This window comes from Dreissena polymorpha, chromosome 1 (assembly GCF_020536995.1).
Source record: "Dreissena polymorpha isolate Duluth1 chromosome 1, UMN_Dpol_1.0, whole genome shotgun sequence".
Classification (NCBI taxonomy): Eukaryota; Metazoa; Mollusca; class Bivalvia; order Myida; family Dreissenidae; genus Dreissena; species Dreissena polymorpha.
The window spans coordinates 108,898,696-108,917,146 of NC_068355.1; the positions used below are offsets into that span (position 1 = coordinate 108,898,696).

Genomic DNA, 18,451 nt, shown 5'->3' on the forward strand with positions numbered 1-18,451 from the left:
CCCCCCAATTTTTTTTTTGAAAATTATTTTTATTATTTTATGTTTGAAATACCGTCCAACCATCGCACCCAAGAATCCCCCCCACCCCACCCCACCCCCCCCCCCCCCCCCCCCGATTTTTTTTTCCTTTCTTTCGCTTTTTTGGAAGATAATGTAATTAATGTCCACACACCCACACAATGCACTGCTCTTCACTCCACCCCTCCCTCCTTTGTGATTGAAAATGAGAGTCCCTTCACCTTTAAAAAGAAAATAGATGAGCGGTCTGCACCGGCAAGGCGGTGCTCTTGTTATAATTCTAGGTGGTGCCCCAGAATTGTGCAGTGAATTCCGTTACCTGGCAACAGAAGGGAGGGCCCTAGCAAGAGACGTCATTGTTCGCACAAACCTCACTTCACTTCTGGAGCCTGGTAGTTTGTAGTTTCATGACGTTTTGTTTTAAGTTCTAGATATTATAACCTTTTCTGCATAGCAACTTCTGTACAAAGCCACTATTTCTTTCTCAAATGAAATTTTCAGAAAGCACTTTAATTTTGAACTCACCTGAGAACAAAGTGTTAAGGTGAGCTTTTGTGGGCACTCAATGTCTGGCATTGTGCGATGTTCCTTAATAGTGTTTAACTTGTTTTTCACTGAAGAGGCTACATTTTTAGCTCACCTGAGCACAATGCACTCATGGTGAGCTTTTGTGATCGCCTTTTGTCTGTTGTGCGTTGTGCGGCGTCAACATTTGTCTTGTTTACACTCTAGAGGCCACATTTATTGTCTGATCTTCATGAAACTTGGTCAAAATATTTATCGCAATAATATCTTGGATGAGTTTGAAAATGGGTTTGGTTGGTTGAAAAACATGGCCGCCGGGAGGGGGGGGGGGCATTTTTCCTTATATGGCTTTAGTAAAAACTTGTAAACACTCTTTAATGTAACATTTTAAGTCCAATCTTCATGAAACTTGGTCAGAACACTAATTTTGTTCCTATGATATCATGGTATAAGAACCTACGCTCTTATGTTAAGCGCCACGACGTCACATGCATTTACACGTTTTACGTCATATTATAGACGTCATAACAGTCATTGATAAAAACAATATTTGAACAACATTTGTGGACAACATCACAATCGGTATTATTATTTTATTTATTTATTTATTATAATTTATTCATAAATTAATTGCTATGTATTTATTTACGTGTGCATGTTTTAAGTAAATGTATCTTAAATGAGTTGTTAGAATAATAATTATCATTATTTTACATTGCTTAATATTATATTGCTATAATTTGAATTTATTTATATTTAGAGAATCGTCTATGTCTACGTCTAAGCATTGTATTCGTCATCGTATGTGTGAGAAATAAATCGGTAGAAAGACACATGTCTCCATGATGTGTTCCACTTGAAGTGAATTTACTTACACATGGATTAGTTCAAACATGGTTCTGGTCTTTTGAAAAACATGGCCGCCACGGGGCGGGTCATTTTTCCTTGTTTGTCTTTAGTAAAACCTTGTTTACACTCTAGAAGTCACATTTATTCTCCAATCATCATGAAACTTGGTCAGAAGATTTTTCCCAATGATATCTTGGAAGGGTTTGAAAATGGTTTCAGTTGCTTAAAAAACATGGCACCAGGGGGACGGGGCATGTTTCTTATATGGCTATATATGGTGATAGTAAAACCTTGTTAACACTCTAGAGGCCACATTTATAGTCGATCATTATGAAACTTGGTCAGAAGATTTGTCCCAATGATATCTTTGACAAGTTGGAAAAATGGATTCAGTTGCTTGAACAACATGGCCGCCAGGGGATGGGGCATTTCTTATATGGCTATAGTCAAGGTGCCTGTACCACGTGACTTTCGGCTACGCGTGGGACAATCAGGATGTCAACAAAACGTCGCTTCAGGTAACGTTTTTGATAATTTCTTCATTAATTCAAAACCATTTACAAAAAAACAAAGACGAGTGCCTGGTCATTGTCAAAATACACAACTTTGTTAAGTTTGCGCAAAAATAATTAAGTATTTTTTCAAAAAGTGCGACCGCGTATTTGAAAACACATGAAGTGAAATGCTATGTGTGCTATATTTTTTATTCAATCAACAAAAACGTTTATTATAATATTGTCGAAGGTTTAAAAAATAGAACGGACATTGTAATTCTTCATAGAGAAGCTACTTACATTGTTTATTTGCGCAAATACATCTAATTCGGAGTGTGTGTGTATAAAAATGTAATAATGCTATGTGTGGGACACATTTTTTAAATGCTATGTGTGGTATACAAGAATTTGCCCGTCAGCTCTGAATTTAATCTGAACACAGTTTTGTAAGAATCTAGAACATATACTTCAGTATGTATTGAAAATATATCAAATTAACCAAATGTTACATAATGGAATACTGCAGTAATTGTGTAATGTTTAAACAATTTATGTTTAACTTTAAGTGAACATAATTCTTAAATAAAACACACTGTATAATTTTTATCCAATCAATTGTCTTTTTTAACAAACATGTTATGTTGAAATATAATATTTATTTTTTTTACTTATTGTCTTTAAATAAATATCATGATTGATATTTCTGCCTGATTATTGAATTCGGTCCTTTTTTTTAATAAATGACTAAGAAAGTAAAAGCACTTGCTTTAAAATGGGTTTTACTTCTGTTGTTTTTCAGACTTCACAAGGATTAGTCGAAGGATTTGTAACGCTTTTAAGGTGCGAAGCTGTGTAAGAATTACATGAACACCATAAAACCACACAGAAGTTGTTATGCGGCAAGTTAATTACCAAAACCTCAGTGACAGAGACAGGGACCCAGCTTCATTCTGTGATGTTTATGGAAAGCTATTTCAACTAACTATATGCAAACATGCCATTAACATGTATTTTTGCATAATCAAAACAAAGTGTATGTATTGATATGTGTGTATATTTATAGGTTTTGTATCCATGTTGTTACTGAAATTGATTAGATGAATATAAAATCTGATTATGTATGTTAATAAAACAGGTGTTTCATAACAAATAACAATATAAATCCAATGATGCTTGTTTGTGGTCTATTCCAATATCATCTCCATATGAATATCTTAAGTATATCAAAATAAACACTTCATTAATAATAACATTACTTTATAACTAGCATGCACATGTTACAATAGAAATTAAAGCACCAGATACATAAAGAAGTACATCAGTATTCACACAGTAATTGTAATCAGTCAAGTTATGAATTTGCAAATCTTGCTATACAAATGCTCCAATTAAGTCGTAACAAATGATCATCGCCGAAACGTCTTGACATGCGGGCTTTTTTATACCAACAAACATATTGAATTGCATTAATTTTTCATTAACTCAAATTGAAATTTAATCTGAATAACTGAACACAGTTAATGAAAATACTCATTCGCCCCGGTCATGAAATGGGGCTGCAAGATCTTGTTACCACTGCACCAAGTAATAAACATTAATTGTTGTTCAATTTGTTGAAATGTCAACTTTGTATATAATGCTTACTTTGATTGTTTTCTTTCACTGCAATACTTGCACCATCTGTTAATAAAACAAACAGTCTTTTAAACTTCTGAACATTTATTATATATATGACAACTTTTCATTGATCAAGATATCAGTACGTCTCTTGAAGGTGCTTCCAAAAATACTTTAATCTCCCTGAAAAGAACAAAATACAAATGAAATAAACTGTAAAACTTAAAAAATAATATTGTCATGCGTGATATATAAGATAGGATTTTGATACGAAAACATGATTTTCTAGAGAAAAAAAAGTTTTTGATCCTATTGTCTTTTTGGTTTAAAAAATGCTTATTTAATAACTATCGTTACGCGTTACGGTAAAAAATGCTGACGTGTACATTCCTGCTGAAAAACACAACCAGAAGTTGAAGCGATATTATGGGCATTTTTCACTGTTGAATCGAGCTGAAAATAATTAACAGGTCAAAAGAGTTAGTTAACATGTGGTAACTGACCAATTATGCAACTCATCTTGCTACCAGTTGTTTATAAAAACACTTTATATACACTTATATTTGTTAGTGCAGCATCAACATACTAAAACAATATCCCTTAAAGAGAAAAACAATGCATTTGAATATCAACCGTACTTTCGTTTGACAACTGATCATGCATGTACGATGTGAACCTAAATTTAGTTTTATTGCAGATTCGTTCATACGACACAAAGACACTATTTTGTTTTACGGATCATTTAGGCTTAGAGGACTGGGTGGGTCATGTAAAATATCGAATATAAAATATATTTTTATGCACAACTGATAGCAAGATTAGTTGCAAATAATAGATCAGCAACCACATGTTAACTAACTCTTATTTCATTTCAGCTCAATACAACAGTGAAAAATGCCCATAATATCGCTTTTATTAAGATTCACATCGTAAATCAAATAATTTCTGTCGTCAGTTGTCAAAACGAAAGTTCTGATGATATTTGATTGCATTATTTTTCTCTTTACGGGATATTGCTTAGTATGTTGATGCTTTATTAACAAATATAAGTGTATATGAAGTGAAAACACCAAAAATAAACAAGGGTTGCGATAGACACCTATACACTGTTAGATGCCCATAATATCACTTTCAATAACACTTTTTGTAGTTTTGTTACAATAATATTCACATGACATCTTGCACAAACAATCCTTACGATTGTGTGTATCAAACAAGTGCATTAGTTGGCAGTAACAATTCACTGAAAATTCAACATTTTGTAACAATCAATTTTATAGAAACAAACAAAAAAGGTTTTCCGCAACAGAAATATTTTCCTGTCCGTGCGTGGGTGGCTTTGTGTTTGGAGATCTCGACTGTGTTTTGACATCTCTACCACACTGTTCGCAAACAACTGGCATTCTACAAGTAAACAAATTATGAATATAAATTATCGACAATCATGATAATTTTGAGTAACATGAACGCCGTGATTATCATATTTAAGCGCGCAAAACACTGCCAACAATGTTTTATTGACCAACTTTTGTTACTTAGACAGACTTAAAATATTATTGATGTTAATGTCAATCTTTCGATTCTCTAGTTTAGTTTGTATACCACACATAGCATTTAAAAAAATGTGTCCCACACATAGCATTATTACATTTTCATACACACACTCCGAATCAGATGTATTTTAGCAAACATACAATGTATGAATTAAGCTTCTCTATGAAGAATTACAATGTCCGCCATATTTTTTAAACCTTTGACAACATTATTTTTAACGTTTTTGTTGATCGAATAAAAAATATACCACACATAGCATTTCACTTCGTGTGTTTTCAAACACGCGGTTGCACTTTTTGAAAAAAATACTTAATTATTTGTGTGCAAACTTAACAAAGTTGTGTATTTTTAGCTCACCTGAGCGATAGCTCGAGGTGAGCTATTGTGATCACTCAGCGTCCGGCATCGGTCCGTCCGTCCGTCCGTCTGTCTGTAAACAATTTGTAAACATCTTCTTCTACTAAACCATTGAGCCAATTTCAACTAAATTTCATGTGGAGCATCCCTAGGTCATGGGACAAAAGAATTGTTAAAAAAAATTTGATCACATAACCAAGATGGCCACCATGACCATATATGGTAAAAACCTTAAAAAATCTTCTTGTCAGAAACCGCTCATCAGATTTTCAAAAAATTTCACAGGGATGACCTTTGAAGGCTCCCCTGAAAAAGTTGTTCAAAGAAATTTGATTCGTCAAAAAACATGGCCGCAGGAGCTCGTTGAACTTTGCATGTTTATTCGTTTTTGCCTATTTTGTGAAAACTTTCGAAAATCTTCCACATTTTTTGTCCGATCCTTTCCAAATTTGCACAGTGTCTTTATATCAATGAGGACACGAACCCTACAAAAATGAGCATTTTTGGTCCATGAAGTACAGAATTACCTCCCCTTGAATTGAGAAAATGGTGTTTATGCAATAAAGTCCAAATTTTTCATCCAATTCTTTCCAAACTTGTAAGGATTTAGCATGGTTCAAACAAGGGAAACAACTACGGTTTATGCATGTTCTTTTTATTACAGATTTGCCTCCCTTTAATTCATTCAAAATCTCATTTTACAGCAGAGATTCCAAATCTGACCTGTAAATGAGCCCCATATTTACTGCCAGTGCTAGGTTACCTTTTCCCATTTGATCATTCTTAAGTATTGGTCTTGTAATGCTGCTACTGCTTCTGCTACTGCTACTGCTACTACTACTACTACTACTACTACTACTACTACTACTACTACTACTACTACTACTACTACTACTCTACTACTACTACTACTACTACTACTACTACTACTACTACTACTACTACTACTACTACTACTACTACAACTACTACTACTACTACTACTACTACTACTACTACTACTACTACACCACCACCACCACCACCACCATTCACAGTGACAAAAACGTATTCACACAATGGCTGCTACTACAACTTATAGCCCATATAGGGGGGCATGCATGTTTTACAAACAGCCCTTGTTTCTATGGGATTTTAACCACAACTGTTCATGTTTATCTCCGACACATATTTTTAGGTCACCTGTCATGAAGTGACACGGTGAGCTTATGTGATCGTGTGATGTCCGGCGTCCGTTGTGCGTGCCTGCGTTTGTCCGTGCGTCCGTCCGTCAACAATTTGTTTGTGTAGACAGAAGAGGTCACAGTTTGCATCCAATCTTGATGAAATTTGGTCAAAATGTTTATCTTGATGAAATCCGGTTTGGGATTGTATTTGGGTCATCTGGGGTCAAAAACAAGGTCACTAGGTCAAATAATAGAACAACCTTCTGTAGACAATAGAGGTCACAGTTTTCATCCAATCTTTATGAAATTTGGTCAGAATGTTTATCTTGATGAAATCTGGGTTGGGATTTTATTTGGGTCATCTGGGGTCAAAAACTAGGTCACTAGGTCAAATAATAGAAAAACCTTGTGTAGACATTAGAGATCACAGTTTTCATCCAACCTTTATGAAATTTGGTCAGAATTCGTGATGAAATCTTGGTGGGATTGTATTTGGGTCATCTGGGGTAAAAATCTAGGTCAAATAAATAGAAAAACCTTGTGTTGACAATAGAGGTCACAGTTTTCATCCAATATTTATGAACTGTGGTCAGAATGTATATCTTGATGAAATCTGGATTGGGATTGTATTTGGGTCATCTAGAGTCAGGAACTAGGTCACTAGATCAAATCATAGAAAAACATTGTGTAGACAATAGAGGTCATAGTTTTCATCTGATCTTAATGAGTCAGGTGAGCGATTCAGGGCCATCATGGCCCTCTTGTTACAATGACCTGGCACTCGTCTTTGTTTTTTTGTAATTGGTTTTGAATTAATGAAGAAATTATCAAAAACGTTACCTGAAGCGACGTTTTGTTGACATCCGATTGTCCCACACATAGCCGAAAAAGTCACGTGGTACAGGCACCTTGATAGTAAAACCTTGTTAAAACTCTAGAGTCCACATTTAATGTTCGATTTTCATGAAACTTATTCAGAAGATTTCTCTCAATGATATTTTTGAAAAATTTAAAAATGGTTCAGGCTAGTCGAAAAACATGGCTGCCAGAGGGCAGGTCATTTTTCATTATATGGCTATAGTAAAAACTTGTTAACACTCTAAAAGTCACATTTATTGTCTAATCATCATGAAACTTGGTCAGAACATTTGTTTTACGGTAATGATATCTTGGATGACTTTGAAAATAGTTCATGTCTGTTGAAATGTATTGCTGACAGGGGGCACGGAAATTATCCTAATATGGCTTTAATAAAACCTTGTTGGCACTTTAAAAGTTACATTTATAGTTCAGTCTTTATGAAACTTGGTTAGAAAATTTGTTCTAATGATATCTTGGGCTGCACAGAATAGGTTAGTTCCTATGTATCTCATGAGAGCGACTTTAGGCCTGTCAGGCCCTCTTGTTCAATGTAACAGTTGCTGAATCTTTGACATATTTTTTTAGAGACAATAATTTGCCTGAGTTCAAATCTGAGTCAAGAACATCCAAAACCTTAGTAACCAGGTAAAACGTTGTTACCAATCTTGAGGCCTCATTTATGACTCAATCTTGCTATTACTTGGCCATAAATTGAATGTTTATCTTTACCGGTACTATATCTAGGCTGACTTGAAGTATGGGTCACATGCTTCCAATAACTAGGTCTAGTGGAATCTTGTTACCCCTCTAAAGCCACATTTATGAACAAAAGAAACTTGGTCAGAATGTTGTTTTTTATAATAAGTTTGTCTAGTTAAAATCTTGGTCACATGGGTAAAAAAAGTAGGTCACTAAGTAAAATCTTAGAATAAGTAAACCACTGTATTAATAAATAACAGTAGGCTTATGTTAAATGTGAGGCAACTGCTATTAATATTTAATATAGGATTTTCACACTTACTCCCCTGTGACTACAAGTTTTTTCTTGATAGTTCAGTGCTTGTGTGTTATTGTATTCGGTGTTTGAAAGTTTTTTATGCAATAATGTGTATGATGTCCCCTTCCAGATCAGGTGGCCATGAGTTAATTCTTTCTCACTCATGGAGCATTTAAATGATCTTCCTAAACATGCAACAAACACTGGTTCTACACAGGAAAACAACTCAATTAGATTTTCCTCAAGACTCACTTAGCACTGATTGTTGATTAACTACAAGCTTTTCTTTGAAGCTAATAAAAAGTTTTAAATTAAAAAAATATTTGATATATCTGCAACAATTTAAATCTCTGCCTTAAACATGTAAATTCTGTTTCATCTGAAAGATCTGCATTGCATATCATACTTTAATGCCACACAAAATTAGTTTGTATATTTGATAAACTCCTTAGTTGGTCTGATATTCTAGGACAAATTTATGAGATTTTGGAACATTTTTAGCTCGACTATTATATATGAAATATATATAGTGGAGCTATCCTACTCACTCCGGCGTCGGTGTTAGCGTTGGCGTGCAAATGTTAAAGTTTGCGTACCACCCCAAATATTTTAAATGTCCTTTGACATATTTCTTTTATATTTTGCATACTTCTTTACCAACATCACCCCAATCTATCAACAAGAGCAGACAACTATATCAAGTATTTTGACAGAATTATGGCCCCTTTTATACTTAGATAATTGAACATTTTGCGTAAATTGCCATAACTTCTTTATTTATGATCAGATTTTATTAATACTTTGACAAAACAACACTTACCTGAATACCACAATGGATTCCACCCAAACAATACCCCACGCCCCACCCAAGATTCCCTGCCCCCCCCACCCTCCCACCCCCCCCCCCCAATTTTTTTTTCCTTTTTTATTTTTGAAAGATCATCTAATAAATGACCACCCCCCACATTATACCCCCCTCTCAACCCCTCCTACCCCAACCAATTTTTTATTTTTCCTTTTTTTATTTTTGAAACATCATGAAATAAATGACCACACCCCACATTATACCCCCCTCTCAACTCCCCCCCTACCCCCCCCCCCCCCCCAAAAAAAAAATAAATTAAATAATATTTTGTTTTTCCTTTTTTTATTTTTGAAAGATCGTCTAATAAATTATTGAATATAAACAATTTCCCCATGATGACTTACGTTGTACTGTCAAGCACTCGAATAGTCGAGCGCGCTGTCCTCTGACAGCTCTTGTTTCCCAAATTAATCAAAAGAAGTTGTTACTTTAGAATACAACAAAATGTGATTGTTCCAGTAAACTCTGTTAACATTCAAATCTTCATCACAGGCCAAGAAGACATGGCACAATTCTTCGCTTCTCTCGGTCTGAATGTAGTAGCATCGCTACCGTGCTATAGTGCTAAGAACGTGAATCTCCAGCGCGGCAAGGGAGTGTTTGACAAGAGCATCCAGGCTCTACTCACGCTCAATGAGCTCGGCTACGGCAAGCCAGAGTCTGGACTCAAGCTGGATCTCGTGTACAATCCACTTGGTAATGTTTGTGTTTTGTAACTAATTATGTCTTAAGACTAAGCCTCAGCATGCCTTTTACCAGGTGCAATCACTCTATTCTTTGTATACTAGTATACAGTTAAAAGGCACCTACTCCACATCAAATATTTTTTTGTCACCCTGCATAAAGTAGTCGCACTGTCAATCTGTCCTTTTTTGCGAATGTCAAAAAATCTTTGCCGAAATTCATGTCTCAGCTGTAACTTTGCCATGTATTGATGATTTTTGTAAAGAGTGTGGAACGACTTATTGTGTATAGCACCTGTCTATCTACATAAAGGTCAAAGTCAAGCTTAATGGTCATAGGTCAAATTTTGGCATAAACAATAACAGCTTAGAAATTCCTGTCTCGGCCCTAAATTAAAATCATGTATGGATTTTAAAATAAGTGTGCACAAATGCAAACCATTATAAGATTATGTGTCATGTGTAATACCTGTCCTCTACCTTAAAGTAACAGTCCCACTTAAAGATAACAAAAACTAATTTTTGCCACAATGCAGCTTGAAAATTGTTTTCCTTGCTTTATGTTTAATATGGCCATAAAATAGTTTAATATTCCTGTCTGCCATATCTTCTTTATTTGTGATGGAATTTTAAGATAACTTAACACAATTTAAACTATTATAAAATTATGTATCACAAGTAACCCTTGTCTCTGTATCTCAAAAGTCAAGGTCATTCTTTGCTGTTGAAGATCGAATTAAGGCAAATATCACCTTGTCCAGACTTTTTGTTTGTCGTTCATTTAGCAATTTTAACATAACTTTTCTCTAATGACCACTTTGATGAGGTGGAATGTCCCAACATCACATGTTTCTGTTACCTCAAATGTCAAGATGATACTTGAGGCAAATAAGAGGTAAACAAGGTAAATAAAAACTCAAATAGAACCATTAAACATGCCTGGTAAGAGCTTGTTATTTAAAATAGTAGAGTTTTGAGACAAACGTGGAATGTGTGGGCATTTTTGCTAAATCAAATGGACAGTAGCCACATGTCTTGTTTGGTTTTTGTGTACCAATAACTAATAAAATACATTTTTGGTACTGATGTAAAATATGTTATTTGTAATATTTATTTAAATAATAATTTGTTACAAGTGTCTTCTTTTTCACAATAATGTGTTGCAAGCATGAGCATATTAATGTTTAACTATGCCAACTTCACAATTTTCAAACTACAGTTGCGTTGAAGGTCCCATTGTATTCTGAAGACTTGCTGAAAACAATTTTCATCAGTTTTTTTAGAAAGAATTAATATTGTATAAACTTGTAATCATATTTTAAATAAGTTCAAATGTTACACCACTTTTGCATTGGCTCAGAATTTTATATGGTGAGCAAATGAACTTGGGAGGGGTATATTGGAGTTTTTTTGTCAGTTTAACGGAGGGTCAGTCAGCATAATATGCTTAAAGTTTTCGTAGCAAACAACTACACATTTCTTAAAAAAATATAATTGAAACTTCAAATATGTTACTACCATCAAGTGTTGATTCACATAAAGTGTCGATGTAACAATTAAATTGAAACTTTTCAAGTATTGGCAAGGTGAAGTGTAAATGTTCAACACACTTTTCAACCCCAGTGACCCACACATTGCCGAGTTATTTGCCTTTGAACATTGCTTACAAAGTGATATTTGTGTTATTAGTCATGTTTGGGACAAAGCTCTACTTTCAAAACATTTTAGGAGCATTTTTGCCTCCCAAGCAATCAGATCTTGAGGCAAAGTACAGAGAGGAATTGTGGGATGTCTTTGGCATCGTGTTCAATGAGCTCTTCACAGTAACAAACATGCCAATAAAACGCTTTGCAGATTTCCTTTATAGAAGGTACACTACTTTAGTTTGAACTTATTTATTATAGCTTGTTTGTTTTGAAGTCTTTGAGTCAGATTCCTGAGAAGTACCTGTGTATGGTGTCGTTTGAAAGATCTCGTGGATGTTGCCTGAACCTGGCACTTCAAAATGGCAGATGGCGTTTACACTGCATACATGTACCTTAGCACATCCGCTTGCTATCAAAGACCTAAAATAACAATATTGTTTGTTCCAAAAGGAAAACAAATGAACTTTTTAAGCATTAATTTATTTATTAGAATTTTAGCTTGGGATGTCAGTTATAATGATTTAACTGATTTAGACATTTGTTCTCAAGAAAATATTAATGAAAAAAACAATAAGTGATTTTCTCGTGTTCCAGATGCTTGCTAAAATCACAACGGTTAAGTGTTTGTGTGTGCATGCATAAGTGCTTTTTGTCAAAGTCACCATCAGAGGTGTATGGTCTAAACAAAATTATAATACAGTTTTTATGCCCCTGGTAAAGTGGCATATAGCAGTTGAACTGTCCGTCAGTCCGTCCGTCTGTCAGTCAGTCTGTTCATTCGTCCGAAAACGTTAACATTGCCATTAACCTTTGCAATATTGAAGATAGCAACTTAATATTTGGCATGTGTGTGTATCTCATGGAGCTGCACATTTTGAGTGGTGAAAGGTCAAGGTCATCCTTCAAGGTCAAAGGTCAAATATATGGCTTCAAAGCAGTGCAGTAGAGGGCAGTGTGTTTCTGACAAACACATCTCTTGTTCTGGATTGCATCTTAATAATGCAATATGAAAATGGTTTACCACAAATTAGCGGTCACCGTGTATCACTAGTAATAAGCGTCTACCTGGCTCAAATGTCAAGGTTACCCTTAGTGGTCAAAGATCATATTTGGGAATAATACAGCTTTCTGACACACTTTCTCATGATCAAAAACCCATTATACTATAATAATTTCCATTGTGGTATAATGAACTTAACCCCTTGACAAAACCCCTTGACAACTTTTAAGATTTTTAAAATTTTATTTCAAGTTTTATTTATAATATTACCATTGCTACCAATTATATGGAATACGGTTAGGGCCATTGTTGGGTACACATTAAAATCAAGAGGGCAACAATGCGATAGTAAGATAGTAGGATGGCGACAATGCAATAATACGAAGGTGACAATGCAACAATGCGATAGTACAATGATGACAATGCGACAGTGCGACAATACAATGGCGACAGTGCGATAGTACGATGGCGACATTGCGATAGTCATATTCGTACTGTCGCCATCGTACCATCACATTGTCGCCATCGCACTATCGTGTTATCAATCTGTGATTATCGTATTATCACATTGTCACCATCGTACTGTCACACTGTCACCATCGTATCGTTGCACTGCCGTCATTGTATTATCGCATTGTCGCCATCATACTATCGCATTGTCACATTGTTGCCATCGTACTATTGCACTGTCGAGTTCGTATTGTCCAGTGTCATCATGGTATTATTGTTGCCATCGTACTATCGAACTGTCGCCATGGTATTGTTGCACTGTCATCATCACATTGTCAGCATTGTGCTATCGCGTTGTCGTACTGTCGTCACCATATTATCGCATTGTCGCCATCGTTCTATCGCACTGTTGCCATTTTATTGTGGCACTGTCGTCATCGTACTATCGCATTGTGGCTATCGTATTATGGCACTATGGCATTGTTGCCCTCTGGATTTTAATGTGTAACAACGATGGCCCTAATGGTATTCCGTACAATTATCAGTACACCATATTAGACGTTTAAAGTTTTATAAGAATCATTATGAACATGACCCTTGGACCCCTCATTCCAGGGGTGAGCTAGAAGACTACATGAACCTTCTTGTCCGCAACTACAATGTGGACACCATGGAGAAAGTTATGTGTCGCAGTATGCTCAGCATTGACTGGAGTGGCAGACTGTATGACTGTGACTTCAATCAACAACTGGTTATGCCTGTAACCTCTGCAGGTAATTGACAAAACACTATGGTGTTTGTGAACATGACTTGAGTACATAGGAAAGGGTCTGAAAAATAGGATTTTCAGTAAAAACAAAAAGCACTTATTTCCAAGACAGTTTTCTGAACGTTCATCATTTTGCTACTGTTTGATTGTATTACTAGAATTTCTGAGGAGGGCAGCAAGAAGTCCAAGAAAGGAGAAGAATTGTTGCTTAATATTTCAAAATAATTTAATTGGATTGTCTTTTAACTAAATAATTTGTGTGGGCATAATATTATTTACGTATTTTCCACGTTCAATATATTGTATCATTCTCGTGAATAGGTGTGTTTGGGTAAAGGGCATCCCACTCCACAAGCCAATTACTCATCAATATTATCAGATAAACGTACGAAAATACATAAGTTTGATACGCATGTCATTGAAATACAATATGTTATACCGGTACAGTGTTTCATTTGATCAAAACCCTAACGCATACTGGCCAATTTATATTTTAGATTGATTGTATCATCATCAAACTTGACAATATTGATAATATCTTGAGCAAGTTGGATAACCAACCAGATGGCTTGGAGCACTTTTGAACTTTTGCCCTTGAATTATCCACAATTTCTACAATTATGTCTGCTCTCTAAAAAGTGGTTTCCAGTGAATTTCCATACTTTAGATTGCATCACGTTTGCTTATACTGGATATACATAACTTGAATATGAAGTTAGCTTTCGATTGTGTTTGCACCTAGTCAGGTGAAGATCAAGGTCACTGTTACTTTATAATAAACAAAAAAGTTTTTGCTCAATATTTTTAATTTGGAAGAAGGTATAAAAGGAGAATTGTATGTGTATGAAGTACAGAACCTGAAGACCTAGCTGTTATTTCATTTTGGGCTAGTTAGATAAAGCACGGGAACACTTTCAAAGAAACAGTTTCCACTCAATCACTTGAGTTTGGAACTAGGTATTGATCGGGAAGGTTGTTTATAGGTAGCTTGCATTAAACCAAGCTTGGGCCAGGCAGAAAAAGGTCTCTAAAAGGAAAGTCATTTCCTTTTAATAACTTGAGATGTTATGCTGAAGGGTTGTATGTAGCTAGCTTATATGTATACCTAGCTTAGGTGTCCATTTTTCAGGAAATTGGGATCAAGGTCACTGTAACTATAAGTAAAATAACGTTAAATTCGTTAATACATTATAACCGTAGTTTTATTGGGAGAATTGTACTGGAATTATGTGCTTATATGGAGACCTAAGTTGAGACATCCTTTTGGGTCTTTTGGGATGAAGGTCAAGGTCACTCATACTGTAAATACAAATACTGTTTCCCCAAAACTTGTGTCAGGATGGACATTATAAGATGATGTTTTTGTTTTGGTATGCGACATGTAACTTATGCCTTATGGTCTCCATAAATTATTATTCCATCATTTGTACAACAAGATTAATTTAACGCATGCTTTGGAACAGGCATATTTTGTGACAAGTTGTGACAAGTTCTTTTAAATTCAAATATTTTCTTATGCCTTATTTATTAGGATTATATAAGTGATGGCAAAATGTGTCAATGTCCTATCACATTTTTCCATCACTGTAAGGCTTTAAAATGATTAATCAAACATGGTAAGAAATTGCCTCATATTCTAAGATACCTAATACCATTACAAACATTTACAATATTCTATATTAAATCATAAAATTAAATAAATATTTTTTCTTACATTAGGATGAACAAATGGCTTTATCAATATATGTATAAAAATAATGTAACATTTTATCTTCCTCCTTATCAAACAACAACTAAATAGTTTTATAGCATTCATTTCTAAAAGTATAAATTGTTCACAAGTTAGTAATATGCTAGCAAGATCCCATGCTTTTTCATAATAAATCATATCAGTATAAAAGTGTGTAGTGTAGCAACTGTTCTGTGAATGTCCGCTTTGGTTATTGCATCTAGGAAAGGAGAGGACGGTGTTTGACATCAGGTCATGTGATGATCTCCATGGTAACAATATCACCGTCGACAACCATTGCTACGGCTGCACTGCTGGCATGGGATCCAGCTGACAGGGGGTTGTTGTCTAGAGTGATCTCCGTTTCACTCGAGACAAAAAGATTTAGTCTGATTGTGTTAATGCCCTTACAAAGAAGGCAGCTTAATGCAATCCAGATTTCTTTTCTGTGCCCCTAGTAGGGTGGCATATAGCAGTTGAACTGTCCATCAGTCAGTCAGTAAGTCAGTCTGTCCGTCTGTCCATCCGAAAACTTCAATGGCCATAACTTTTTCAATTTTGAACATAGCAACTTGATATTTGGCATGCACGTGCATCGCATAGAGCTGCACATTTTGAGTGGTGAAAGGTCAAGGTCAAATGTCAAATATATGGCGTCTGTCTGTCCGTCTGAAAACTTTAACATTGGTCATACCTTTTTCAATATTGAAGATAGCAACTTGATATTTGGCATGCATGTGTATCTCATGGAGCTGAACATTTTGAGTGGTGAAAGGTGAAGGTCAAGGTCATCCTTCAAGGTCAAATGTCAAATATATGGCGAATGTCTGTCCGTCTGAAAGCTTTAACATTAGCCATAACTTTTTTAATGTTAAAGATAGCAACTTGATAATTGGCATGAATGTGTATCTCATGGAGCTGCACATTTTGAGGGTGAAAGGTAAAGGTCAAAGTCATCCTTCAAGGTCAAAGGTCAAATAAATGGCTTCAAAGCGGCGCAGTAGGGGCATTGTGTTTCTGACAAACACATCTCTTGTCTATTATTTATCATATTTTTTTCTTTTTAGGGTTGCCATGTCAATAAGGATTTTTATGCTCCCCCAAAATTTATTTTGGGGGGAGCATATAGTCGCTGCTTCGTCTGTCTGTCCGCCTGTTTGTCCGTCCGTGCACAATTTTTGTCCGGGCTATTTCTCAGCAACTAATGACCGGAATTCAATGAAACTTTATGGGAAGCTTCACTACCAAGAAGTGGTAATTTTCGGATAATTTTTCACAGAGTTATGGCCTTTTGAAATTTTCCATTAACTGAACATATAGTGCAATTCTTGTCCGGGCTATTTCTCAGCAACTAATGACCAGAATTCAATGAAACTTTATGGGAAGCTTCACTACCAAGAGGAGATTTGCATATTATCAGCGGGTTCTGGTCGGATGATTTTTCACAGAGTTATGGACCTTTGAAATTTTTGAAATTTTCCATTAACTGTACATAAAGTGCAATTCTTGTCCGGGCTATTTCTCAGCAACTAATTACCGGAATTCAATGAAACTTTATGGGAAGCTTCACTACTAAGAGGAGACATGCATATTATCAGCGGGTTCTCGTCGGATGATTTTTCACAGAGTTATGGCCCTTTGAAATTTTCTATAAAAAAATACTTGTCCCCCCAACTACTGTGCCCTCAAGACGTTTCCTTTTATCTGAATATATAGTGCAATATTGTGACAAAAAAAACTTTTGGGGAGCATCACCCATCTCCGACGGTTTCTTGTTTGTTTTAGTTTTGTTTTTCTTCATACATATCAATTGATTTAACTGACCATTTAATAAACATATGTTGATAATATTTGTGTTGGTTGCCAATTCAAAAACATGTGAAAAGAAACAAAAGGGAGACCATTCATTTCTATATTGGAACAATCAACTCCACAGTTATTGATTTGCAATTTTAGAGTAAATACCAATTTAAAAGGAATGTCTTTAAAGTGTTTTGTCTGTTTTTATTTGGCTTCCTTTTGAGGGAAATACATTCTTACTATTATTGAAATAATGTGGTATATTTTTATTCAATATTTTTTTTAAGCATATTTTTAATAATTTGTATTAAATTTTAATACGAAGTTTGTGTTTTTCAGCATCATATCAAATGCCGTGCAAAAAGAAACACAGAAACATGACTACTAAAACAGTATCTCTCTTGTCATTGGCAACATAATTGTAAACACATGCATTAATGAGGCTGTGTTCCGTAATCAATGAGTGGAACACAGCTGATCTCTCGCGTTGTGTTTTATGAACAGGATATATGTTACTATTTTGTTATTATTATTGCTTATATCTTATGTTAGGGGAAATGAGTTATTATTGTTTTATTAGTATTGTTATTATCTTATTTCAATTGCATATATTTACTTATGTTGCAATTATTGTTATAATTGTTATCTTGTTAAAAGTGTATTTATGTAATTATATATATTTTTTGAATGAAATATTTAATTTTTAGCTCGGCTGTTTTCGGAGAAAACCAGAGGTATTGTTATAGCCAGCTCGTCGTTGTCGTGTCGTGTCGTCAGCCGGCGTCGTGCTAAAACCTTGACATTTTGCTCTACAATCAAAGGGCTTCCACCTACAACTTTGAAACTTCATATGTAGATGCACCTTGATGAGTTCTACACACCACACCCATTTTTGGGTCAAAGGTCAAGGTCACTGTGACCTCTAAAAAAAATAAAAAAATCTGAAAAGCTTTCGCAGCCAACTGTGGCAACCGTTATGCGGTGCTCTTGTTTATTTTAATGGCTATCATTTAATTAACTCTTTCATATAATTTATTTCTTTAACTTAAACTTTATATACATTTTATATTG

At 35.0% G+C, this 18,451-nt stretch overlaps 1 protein-coding gene across 2 annotated transcripts in view; it reads left to right on the top strand.

Moving 5' to 3' along the window:
* The window catches only part of LOC127843872 (uncharacterized), a 22,189-nt gene extending 4,116 nt beyond the window's left edge, over window positions 1-18,073 (top strand). Inside the window, exons 5-9 of one of the 2 annotated variants that reach the window (XM_052373760.1) lie at window positions 279-410; window positions 9,796-9,999; window positions 11,715-11,856; window positions 13,698-13,855; window positions 15,805-18,073. In XM_052373760.1, coding sequence (XP_052229720.1) covers window positions 279-410; window positions 9,796-9,999; window positions 11,715-11,856; window positions 13,698-13,855; window positions 15,805-15,914 — 746 coding nt within the window. In that variant the 3' untranslated portion in view covers window positions 15,915-18,073. The remainder of the gene's footprint in view (window positions 1-278; window positions 411-9,795; window positions 10,000-11,714; window positions 11,857-13,697; window positions 13,856-15,804) is intronic. The other variant, XM_052373764.1, reaches the window with a different exon arrangement.
* The last annotated feature ends 378 nt before the right edge of the window (window positions 18,074-18,451 follow it).